Source organism: Ambystoma mexicanum, chromosome 1q (assembly GCF_040938575.1).
Source record: "Ambystoma mexicanum isolate Mex_15411 chromosome 1q, UKY_AmexF1_1, whole genome shotgun sequence".
NCBI classification, from domain to species: Eukaryota; Metazoa; Chordata; class Amphibia; order Caudata; family Ambystomatidae; genus Ambystoma; species Ambystoma mexicanum.
The window spans coordinates 241,752,624-241,764,950 of NC_090922.1; the positions used below are offsets into that span (position 1 = coordinate 241,752,624).

At 45.7% G+C, this 12,327-nt stretch overlaps 1 protein-coding gene and 1 long non-coding RNA gene across 3 annotated transcripts in view; one reads left to right on the top strand and one right to left on the bottom strand.

Annotated features, from left to right (window-relative positions):
• Nucleotides 1-7,546, top strand: part of LOC138527073 (uncharacterized) — a 60,872-nt gene extending 53,326 nt beyond the window's left edge. The window contains exons 2-3 of the long non-coding RNA XR_011283809.1: nt 769-875; nt 2,465-7,546. This is a non-coding gene — a long non-coding RNA (uncharacterized lncRNA). The remainder of the gene's footprint in view (nt 1-768; nt 876-2,464) is intronic.
• The window catches only part of SYT5 (synaptotagmin 5), a 482,978-nt gene that overhangs the window by 118,876 nt on the left and 351,775 nt on the right, over nt 1-12,327 (bottom strand). For both annotated transcript variants that reach the window (XM_069638084.1, XM_069638075.1), the window contains 2 exons: nt 8,102-8,260; nt 669-850 (listed from right to left, as the gene is read on the bottom strand). In XM_069638084.1, coding sequence (XP_069494185.1) covers nt 669-850; nt 8,102-8,252 — 333 coding nt within the window. In that variant the 5' untranslated portion in view covers nt 8,253-8,260. The remainder of the gene's footprint in view (nt 1-668; nt 851-8,101; nt 8,261-12,327) is intronic.

Sequence of the window (12,327 nt, forward strand, 5' to 3'; positions counted from 1 at the left end):
GTGATTGCAGCACTGTGAGACGAATGATTCCTCCCTTCTAGTGTGGCCGCGGTGAATAGCTCAGTCACAAATGGCCCTTATGTATTGTGCACAGTGGTTACACCATACTGGCAAACTTCCAGCATACCGTGTGTCTACTCTAAGAAGACACATACACTGGATTATCCCAAAAGAGTTTATCCCTGTTAAAGCAAATTTGCCGCCATTCATTCTTAAATTTCCACTGACCAGTGTTAATTCTTTAACACATCTTGTGTATATTTGCAGCAAAACAGGCTCAAAAGGAATGCAATTCAGCCTTTGATTTCACCTGTTGGCAGACTTCTTAATGAGGTTGGAAGTCCTATCAACTGGCAGCTGATAGGACTTTCATTTGACTCTTTTGAAGGCAGTGTCATTTTGGTCTCTGTTGGATTTGTCATTCAAAAATCAGGGGACAATACTTCATTCATGCAGAGGCTGTTTCCTAAATTCTAACAGAAAAGAAATACAACGTTCAAACCCCCTCTTGAAATGTGACTTTTTTTTAACATGCCCCTCATACTCCATATTTAGATGTGTACGTGGCCGCCTTATTTCACAGAAAGTGTCTGGTGGCAGCACAAGTGACCCACAGAAGGTATTACTTCCATTAATAACAACCGTGTTACAGAGAGGAAGAGAATCACCTTGTCGATGTAGCTCTTGCCGAGGTCTTTCACTTCCTTCATGTTGATTTGAGCTTTCACCTTGTCTTTTCCCTTCTTGCCTTTCTTCTTCTTTCCACAGCATTTTTTGCAGATGCAGAAGCAGCAACACAGGAGGAGCAGGCCAGCGACAATCAAAATGGCCGCCAAGGCCCAAGGCGGAACTGCGCAGAGCAAGATAAGACATGAGTGAGAATTGAAGCTAGCAGCATTCGTAGGGGTGTGTGTGTGTGTGTGTGTTTTGTGATGACACAGACAGAGACTGAGAGAGCTCATCAGAGAGACAGAAAGATAGATACACAGAAACCAATCCCAGAACTGATAGGCAGACAACAACAAATAGATCCACCGACAAATATTGGTAGACAATTAGGAGGATACACAGGGTGGTGGATGGATACATTTATAGAGACGGAAATAGAGGCAAAGACAGGCTAAGCGATTAATATCTTAAAGGTAGTTAAACAGAAAGATATATACACATATAGATAGATAAATAATCCATAGGAAATTCCTTCTCTACCCAATGGGTGGGCAGATTGCTCAGTATTCAGCATATGAGAGAACGGCAGTAATTCTGGGAGCACACAGGACATGGATTGAAGGCATGGGCAGTCTGGAGTTGTTTAATACATTCAATAGGTGGGGGTGATATCCTATAAACCCACGATAACCTTTTAGCTGGAATAGTGAGATCCTCTTATACCCATTCATGAAACCAGAAACGGGAGATCTTAGAAGGGACATCCACCAACCACCCCCTTCCTGTTGGCACCCCCATCTTCTGAAAGCACCTGGAAAGGTTTGTGGTTTCAGGTGGGAATGAATTAGCCTTGCAGGTGCAGCAGGGAGTGGGGTGGCCTGGTGCCACTACTCAGCACCAGTACACATTGGCATGTTGGAGTTGTCCTTACACAAAACCATTTTGGTGGTAGCTGCTGAAATTTTAGTCAGCTTGCTCTTTGTTCAGTCACTGCAGGTCTCAAGGGATCACAGGATACAATTCTTGCCAGTACCCAGGAAATGTAAATGAACAGAGTGAATGGTAGGTGGGTCGAAGGCGTGATGAGCTCAAATCAGAGTGAAGATTGAATGACATCACTCAATTTTTCACTTGATAAGAGTGCTCCTGTGCCCTCCAACTCCCTGTTACCTGTGGGCGCAAACAATGATTCAGTGGAGAGCGATTGGGACACTGAGGACAAGTGCTGTACTCTCCTTCAGTAAAATTGATAATTTCCATTCAGTTTGAACTGAGCCAGTAATGGGTCACGGGAGGGTTGTACCAAATGTAGTCTCCAAATAGATATTCGACCTTACTTCATTGAAAATAAATATTAACAACTTCCAACTAATACTTTTAGGATTATCTATCTGAAACTAAATAATTTCAACAGACAATTGTGAAATGCTGAAATGGATAAAAACATATCTGTTTAAATCAAAAATTGGCATTTTTCCAAACTGATCTCAAACTGTTGTTTCTTAATGGGTCACTATCATTGGCTTAATTGCATATGCTCTGTTGAAAAAATAAGAGGACTACAAGAAAAGAGGGTGCAAAAGTGCACCAACGTGATGTTTTTGTAGTTATAAAAAGTTTGGACGTTTAGTCACTCTTAATAGCCATCTATGACTTCACTGGCCAGCTATTTGGTGTTAGTATATGTGCAATGAAAGGGCAGACGGTGCATCCTTCGCCCTAACCACAACCCTGAAATTGTTTGGTATTGACATAAGTGAAATCTTTATTAATTTATGTCTATCTCTGGTTACAGGGAGTACGAGGTGTGATTATTATGGCGTGAATGGCATGACGTGACTTTTGGTTTCCAGGAGCAGTGCTGATGGGAGGCCTGAGGTGGACAGCTCATGAGTTAAACAGAGGTCTCTGATATGGGACATGCATGCCCTTCACAAGTTCAAACGCCGCCATGGCGTGCACACCCTTTCATCAGAGGTCGGTAAAAGGAATACCATTGACTTGGTTTATAGCAACAGCTACCATCACACTAAGAATCCTGCATGAGTCACTATGTGAGAACACAATTTCATAAAATATCTGCTTCCGGACTCTGGATCTTCAATGCCAAACTAACATTAGCTTGTAAACGATAATGGTTGGACATTGACTTCTCAAGTAGAGGATGGCCGGTCGACCACATACAGTTAGAACGGCCTCCACCGGAGTCAGAGAGCGCCCTGCGCTAGCTACATGGGATCCAGAGAAGGCGCAGGGGCATGATGCCTCTTCTCCACAAACACAGGCGACAAACAAACAACAAGTGTAGGAGATGGGAGGTGGGGAGTCGTGAGCACTTACCTTTCCTGGCATGACCTTTGGAATTGAGAAAGGAGAGCCGATGGTGAGGAAGGGGACATGAAAGAAAGAATGAATGAAAAACAGAAGACATAAATGAAGACGGACAATAGAAATGAAAAAGGGACAGGGGGCAACCAATCTGATTGGGTGTGATGGTGGAAGCAGTGGATGCAATATCAATTCGGACCTCTTTCAGCCTTTTTTCTATGGATTTGGGGATTCCGGCAGTTGTTACCTGCCTCAGTAAGGCAGTTGGAGTGTATCAGCCAATATTAGGGAGCAGGTTGGAGAATCATCAACAGTCCAAGGAGTGAACTAAATTAACCCAAGGTAAGCGTGCCAAGACCAACTGCTAGAAACATTGAACTGTAGTCATATTTACCACTGCACAGCAGACCTCTCTCGCCTACCCACTGGGGCTCAGCTGGGGCTCAGCTGATGCCTCAGGGAGATGGACTGGCCAATGAGGTCATCAGGATATTTTTTCCTGAAGGCCTGTGTCTCTGAAAGACCACGCGGGTGGGAATATGTGAGGTCCTCTGGCCTCACATCATGACCTCTACTTCAGCGAGTACTTGTTTGCTGAAAAATGCATCCTTGTGTACTGTGTTGACTCCCTTTCGGAATCGCAATGCATCTAACACATAGCCCACTTCCCCTCTTTTGTCAATTGTGCATGTTTCTCCCATTACTTTACATGTCTATAAAGAATCTGCCATTTTGGTTGCCCACCTTCATGAGTGTTTTCAATCTGTTAATCTTTCTGAAGATGTGACCTGCAGAACTAGACACGATAGTCCAGAAGAGGCCCGCAGAAACGGACAAAACACTCGGCCTTCTAAAATTGCATTCCTCTAGCTGTGGCCTCCATAATTGAAGAAAATATCCCAGACGTGACCCAGAGACTTAGACACAATACTGTAGATATCACCTTGACAGCTGAGCATAGCACTCATGGTGTTACCTTAAGAAGGGGGCATACCGCTCCGGAGGAGGCCTCACCAGTGCTCCCCTGTTTATGCACTCTTGCTGTCAAGTTCTCCCCCTGCTTTCCCCACAACTGCCTCACATCCTCTACACACGCAGAAGTCATCAGATGTGATAACGCCAACGCAATTACATGAACACATCCCAAACATGAGATTTTAATCCATGATGCATCACCATAATAGCATCAAAGAAGATATTTCACGGCGAGCGCTTTGCATCATCTGATATAGATAAGCATCAGAAAGAGAGGGTTTCTTCTGGCACGCTGGGCTTCTCCATTTTTGTCCCCATCCAAGTCCAAAGGACACCTTGCCAAATCGGTGATGTTCTCTTGGCATTCTGGGCCCCGAAGATGAGGGTGAGGGTGGGCAACCAAAAGCTTAAGTGCACATGCAATGTGCATGTGGTCCTCACGCCATATTTCCAGATCCACTGCATGCACACCTTCGGGTGTTTTAGAGTGGTGTTCATCTCTGAGTGGATCTAACCCCTCCCACATTTCAGCCAGCCAACCAATCAGGATATTCTCTGGTCCTTTCTCCTCGTTCACGGGCGTCCACCCGACAGAGATTCTTTCACAAGGTCGATGAGGCCAACATGGTGTACAATTTACTCAAGAGGATTACACATGCCTGACCAACACAGCCACAGCAAGATGGCATTCAAAGACACCAACCAATCTTCCAGAAACATCCAAAACACCCTGATTCTAATCAAACCCCAAAGGCACCAGTGAAATCATGGTCGAACACTGGGGAACAAATGTTCATCTTAAGGGACACATACCCTCAAGAAAGCACACGCCCGAGAAAGAAACCAGAGGAAAACAATGAGCTCCAAAGACAGCGGCACATCCAGACAGATTATAAAAAGCCAGAAACAGAAAATTGCCCATTGCAGATTTTGAATACAAAATGCAGGTCACTCATCAGTGGAACAATCCAAAATGCACAGTGAGATAACTTTGCCAATGGAAATAAAAAACGCACCCATAGCTCCTTCAACACACGTTGTAGGCTGGCCACTTTCTCCCATTAAGAGGTGGAAATAGTAGGCATGATATTAGAGTACGTCCACGGGAGGGGGGCAACACAAAGCCCACTCTACTAGGTCAAGCCCAACACCTTATTAGAGAGTTGCTCTCTGAACAAAGCCAGGGTCATTTCAGTGATAAAGAAATTGAGTTGATCCTGCCTCCTGCCGCCCGTAGATCGAGAAAGAATGTATCTATACTGGGGACCACCCTCCATGCACAGTATTACAGAGATTCCTTTTCCATGATACCTTGGACCAGAAGAACAGTTGCATACAGTGACCCACTTTTGAGAGGCCACACCCTGTTTAGATACAATCTCATTTCGAAGATCCCTCTATCCAGCAAGGACAAGAGAAAAGGTGGTAAGACGCAAGATCTGAGACCCTCTTATTTTGCAATAATGCTTACACAAATTTTCACGAGGGCCACAATATGGCAGCTGTAGCCAGACGAGATAAGAAGGGTGGTGGGAGGGAATGTGGATGTGGAGGAAAGGTTAAGATCCGCCCAGGGGTGGGCATACATTCTGAATGCAGCTGATGATGCATGGCTGAGACCGTTGAAGGAGTGGGAGGAGGGAGAACACACAGAGGGGCATGAATGTGAGGTGCCTGTAGGGGTGGATGATGAAGAAAGCTGTCAGGGTGGCTCTATGTATTTCTGAGAGCGTGGAGGAAGAGGAAGAGGGGGGAGACATGGGCTGGCTGGGTACCGGAGGAGACAACTGCGTGCAACAAAGGGGAGGGAGGACGTTTTGGAAAAAAGAGATGCAATGACAGATTTAGCAAACAAGGTCCTGACAGCATGGGGGGAGACACATCCGGACAAAGGGGCAATAAATGAACTTGATTTCAGAAGGCCGGATGACTGTGCAGTGTGCACCTTAGACGGGGGAAGTGAACAAAATAAATGTGCATGGTGTAGTGTCAGGCAAATACATGTCAGAGATTGTCAAATCACAACAGAAGGCTTTCAGGGCATGTGCACCAGAGAAGGACATTAACAGGCCCACATGTAAAGAAGGTGGTCAGTGTCAGCGTGACTTAATAGTGTTTGGGGGGGAAGAGCACAGTATGGTGAATTACAATCAGTGCAATCAGTGGTGTTGGCTCTGGGAAGTGAGAAGATAACTGCATCAGAGCAAGAGTGGCCCGTGACAGCTGACAATGAGCCACAGCCACAGCTAAATGGCATCCCTAGAAGAAAAGGAGTGGCATGTGATGGAGGGCCCACAGCTTGAAGTGGTGGAGATTATCCTACAGAAGAGCAAGAAGGAGGATCAAAGGAAATGCGAGCGGCTCCTGGCCATTTGGAAAGGGGAGGATGAAGAAACGATGCAGCATATCAATGCAGAGAAAGGGCAAGACAATGAACTTCAGTGTCCAACAGAGATGGCCTGGTGGCCCATGGCAAAAGAAGCCTGGCAGAACAAACAGAGAGAGGAGCAAAAGAATGAGCAGTGCAAGCAGATGGATGTGAAAGGCACAAAGTGGGAAGACTGGCCGTCGTTTGTTCTTCATGGACTACTGAAAGAGCGGTCAGCGACCAGGTATTCACCATGCAAGATGCTATTTGGGAAAAATATGACAAGCACTGACAAGTCGCTGCTGGCACTGACAAGTCACTGCTGACACTGACTGCGGGTGCACCTAGGGACTGGGAGGTACTAGAGGCTTACTATATACTGGAAAGTAAGGGAGACATTGACTTTGACTTGGACAGTGCACACAAACATGACAGACACCTGAAAGGGGCGGTGCTGAATGTGAGAGTGACAGGGATGCTCAGAGCTAGAAAGTGCGGGACATGTAGTTATGCCTGGTTTTGTTGTTTTAGATGCACCCTAGATTATGGCTGATGCTAATAATTGAGGGTGTTTATGCAATAGATTACAGGGAATGAATGGCTTTAGATGAGTCAAAACATAAATAAGTTTTATTTTGATAATGTTTTTTATGTTTCTTGCTTCCTTATTGAGTGGGAATCATTTTATTGCAGTTAAGTAGTGAGAGGCCTTGGTTAGCGATTCATAGTTAAATGAGAAGGGAAAAAAAAGTGGGCACATGTTACATGTTACATTTCTGATTCTGCACTCTCTTTTGGTTTCTTTGAGATTCATCAGCTACGAAAAGACTGGCCTAAAGACTTGTCTGAGGACTGGCCTAACATCTGAACATCCGTGCCAAGTGATGTCTCTGAGCAGAGCAGCTCATCTGTGGAATGCTCTGGGCCTCGGAGATGGGCATGAGAACGGCCCTCCCTCGAGAAGTACACAGTTCTGATGCTGTTGGCTCAAGTCCCAAGGCTGCTTCAGGCTGCCATGCAAAGACATCATGCTATTCCGAAATGTGCTTTCTCTCTCCCTGTTCATACGTACTGTAAATAGGAGGAGAATAATATGTAGCTTCTGCATAGTACATAAGTATGAGCCAGGCCTGGGAGAAGCAGAACCGAGTGCAGCCCTCCAGAGCCTGGTGTGTGTGTTAACATTACAGCGTTTTTTTTATCACACTTCTGGCCTTGTGTGTTATTTGTGTCCGAGTGCTGAGTGCCTGAGACGGTGTGACGGAGCTAGATGAGCACTGGTATCATGGGGAGCGGGACAAGCCTGTGACAGTCTCCCCCAAATGTTGCTGTTAAAAAAAACTGTTAATAAATGCGTTGTTTTTACCGGCGACCAAAAACATGCGTTGTTCTAACATAGAACCCCATTTTTCACATATCCTGCAATCTTTCGATTGCTGGGTATAACACCTCTTCTGCCTCCAGCCCAGCCCTCCACTACATTCTCTCTTCTTCCACGTCCACTGTAACCTCCTAAACCAGTATGCCTCCACTGTTCCACCACCAGCACAACCTTCCATTGCAGCGTATATCTCTGGCGTCCTTTATCCACCACAACCATCCATGCCAACTCCTGCACAACCACCCATTGCTCTCTTTTGATCACCATTCGATCATCCAATTGCACGCTTTTCCTGCCAATCCCAGTGCAACCACTATTTGAGAGTTTACCTCCTTCAACTGCCCCTCCATTTGCCCCTCTCCCAGTATAACTCCACTCACTTGGCAGCTTGTTGAGCTCATTCATGAACTTGTCCTTCATGTTGGAGAAAATGTCATGTTTGGCCGGGCTCTCTGTTCCATTCTGTGTGGGCTCTGCTTGGGCCGTGGTCAGTTCAGACTCCAAAATGGCGGACCTGCGGGCTGGGTTCATCTTGGAACCTGCAGGATCAAAAAGAAAGACTTCATCAAACGCCAGTGTGGGAACAGAATTCCTAATACTGCAGAAGCATCATGTCCTTTATAATGCTGTACATGCTTACACCATCGGCTTTAGAAGGGCTAAGCGGAAAAGTGCGGCGACAGAAGACGTGGGAGCTGGAGTACATCTCACAGACACACATACTGCACGTTTCACTTGCACACTGCTTGCTAGCAGCATGTCAGTGTCAGATGCTTCCATCCTAAAACTCTTCCCTGAAGCAACTGCACTGCCTCTGGAGAAAATCTGGACATATGTGGTGTGACACCCCTTTCTGGGAGAAAAGCAACAGGCAGAAATAAAACAGATGAAATACGTCACCAGGGCATGACTTTTGAGACACAACTGGGGGCTAGGAGCAGAGACGAATTGTAGCACCTCCTCTTTGCATCCAGCAGTATTTTTATGTTGATCAGAACACCATGACAGGCAGGGAGTGATCGACTGCCATGATGGAATGGGAAGTGTCCTACCATAAACCTAGAGGGAAACAATGTTATGTGTATTCACAGACATCTTTGAATGGGCAACCAGAATGTCTAGCAGCCAGCTACCATGCCCTGGAGCCCAGCTCTCAATGAAGATGCAAACTCCTATTGGGCACACCTGCAGCATCCACAATGAGCCCAACACCAATCATCACAGCACCTTCCTGGATGGCCACAATTGCTAACGTAGCAGCGACCACGGCCAGAGAGCTTCCAATGCCGTGGCAGCCATGATGATCATGCTGCATAACAAGCGGTCAGATAGCACAATTGGTCAAAACTGTACACCTTCCACATAGATCTATGTACATGAGTTGGTCACACGTATGTACTTCAGAAGGGTTGTCTCGGTCTTTCATCTGTCCGAGTACCATTTAGTTGGGTAATAGAAGCGCCTGTTGTATGCAGCGCATTGAAGATGCATAGCTGTGGCAGCAGGCACGTTATTAAAAACAAGCTACTTTGATTTGTATTAATGAGTCTGTTGGTAACTACAGTGCATACTGCAAACAGTCATTTCTAGGTACTCGTACAGGGGCAAAGGAAACCACATTAATAATTCATGCATTAATTAGGGAAAAGCAGGAAGCATTCACCCCGGAAAAGCAGGAACAGTCAAATCATGGAAGTCTGCCTATAGATCAAAGGGGTTCCGGCCTATGCAGCTGCGGGCTGACCGCACCCAGCTCGACCACCGAGGCAAAGCTGGTGGTGTATGCTCAATAGAGGCTATCCCTGCCTACCTAGGAATAAGAACCTAGCACCCCACACCAGAGGCACAGAAGCAACAATGCTTGGCTGGACTCTCCAGAGAATCATGCGATAACCCACGAAGAGCCCAGCAACCCAGCCTAAAATTCCACTCTGAGTCCTACTACAGAGCGTCTGGAAAAGAACCGCCCGACAAGATAACATAATATACCCTCACCTACCACGAACCACCAGGACAGACATGGCCGGCCCATTGAGCTCCGAAAGCATCCCAAGAAAGGGGGACACCTACCGATAACCACAGACACTCCTTCCTACGAATATGCTCACTCTCCACTTTACATCAACAAACAATAGAATGCAGCTACACCCCTCGATTAATTCGGCATAGCTGCACCCACACCTACAACGCTCATAGAACACCTCAACAGTCTGGTAGAACGCAGCTATACCCCACGTAAAATCAGCCTAGCAGCACACATAATCTCTTACGCAGGCCCCACGTGAGCCAGAATGCAGTCTTGGAAACCACCCTACTTGATGCGCACATTACACTGATCTCTCACATCCACCGCACCACACCTAGGATTAGAATGCAGCCAACCCGCACAAACCACTCTGGCTGCTCACATACCAAGTGCACCCAAGCACTATATGCTACACTACTCTCCACTGATACGGACCACAGTCCCCAAGGGCGTTCAACCCACAGCGCTTTGCGATCATACCAATGGTACATAAGTCGCTATACAAATGCACCATAACATAACAAAATATAACATAACGTAACATAGCATAACAGATGCGCTTACCTAAAATGAAGAATATCATTGCAAAAAGGATACGGGCTGCAATGTGAACAACCCTTTACTTTCTGTGTTTATACTTGTATGCCTTTTTATTTTATTTCATTTTTTGTGAGTTTTGTAAAGTGCCACATTGTGAGAAGGTGCTTCAAATCGTGAGGGAGGTAAGAGGTGGGAATGAGGAAAGCAAATGGAGCGGGAATGCCCATCACAACTAACTTGCGGGTGGCCTTCAGGCCAATCTCACATATTCTCATGATTATAGGAAAAAAGCAGCTGGGAGGTGAATAAGAGGCTGCTGTTAAATGGCTGGTCTTGGAGAAGTGGCTCATATGCTTAGGCTATATGGATCCTACCCATACCTTGCTGGTTGGTACTTGTATGGATTCTGCTATGTAAGCTTGGTTGAAGAGTTGAGTGTTTAGATCATTTACAATTTTTCTGTGGTTTTGTTGGATTCTTATGGTCAGGGAGAATTTTCTGCAATTTCAAGTGGGGTATTCCAAAAGCAGAAACATAGGATCTTTTGGAACAGTCGGCGATTGGCAAAATGTTCTTTAAAGGGTAGGGTCTTTAGGTCCTTCCTAGGGTGTAGATTTTGGCACATATGGTGGTGCTTTAGTGCCAGTTTGTGGGCAAATCATGCTACATACAGAAGAGAGAAGGGAAAGGGTGTTCAGAAGCACAATATTTGGATATCCTGGCAACCTAATGGCATGAAATGGCTGCATCACAGGTTGTTGTTTATTGTGTCCTGCCACTCCCAATGCTTTCTTTTGCTACTAGTATGTCGCCGCTCTGGCACAAGCAACAAAAGAAAGTCTGAGTCAAAGTCAGTTCCTCATCATAGTCGTAGCATCCTAGTGTCTCATCTTAGTACTAGTGTCCTTGGCCACTAGTGCTAAGATGAGACACTAGGAAGTTCCTCTGGGGATTCATCACTAGTATGTGAACTAGGGGTTCATCCGCAATCTCCATTGATGTCACTACAGAAAAAATAGCCCAATCAGGAAGCTACAGATTTCACCCCAAAACATGTAGCTCTGTTTTCTGCTTGTTTGATCATTGCAGAGAAATAAGAAAGGGCTCAGTGCTTTTAATTAGCTGTAATGCAGAGTCGCGTTGCTGCACACATCGGTTGACACGCAGTACCAATAGTGTATAGAAAATCCAAAAACAACAACCATACAAAGCAGTTAAAGCCCCTGTTGGGCTAATTACTTAATACAACATGAGAAAGTCATATGTGCGGCCCTCTTGGTAGCCAACACGTGTTTCGACCCTTTTGGGTCTTTTTCAAGGCTGGGCCTGTGTAACAGGTACAACTAAATAGATTACTGCAATTACTGCAATTACTTCAATGTTCCTGCTTTACGTGATAAATGATGTTCCCATATCGGAGACCAATAATGTTTCGCCCGAAAAGATGTCAACCCTCAGGCCGTATTCCGCCAAGCCTAGGAAAAGGTGTCCAGTCCCCTGAGAAACGCGACACTTCAACACAATCTAAATTCCTTAGGTCAGTATAGTGACTTCATGTACTTAGCAGAGCTTTGGCAAAATGTACTCCTTCTTGCTAACTCTGGAGGGTAAATGCGTACAAAAACAGAATATGTCTTCCCTTGAATATTACTTCACCCGAGTCCCTGGCTTAGATGCCATCCCACGTAGAATGGCGAGTGATTTGCATTCTTTGCTTGCCTTCGCCACTGATTTCATATCTTCCATCCAATCCGCACCAGCCGGGTTCAAACCATCGGCTTCTTATCCTCAAGCCACATCCCGAAACCATGATTTCGATCACTATTTGTGTGTACCTGCGCTATCGATCAGTACAAGTTTGCAGGTATTGGTTTCCATCACACACAAGCTCATTGCTGTAATATAAAGAGACCCAGAGTTTTCAGCCCGTGCTTTTGGGGAGCTGATGCATGTATCTTTTCCCTATGACAACAGCACCCTTGAGCTATTTCAATACCAAATGGCAAAGATCACGTCAGTAGCTAAGGATGGCTATTGCGC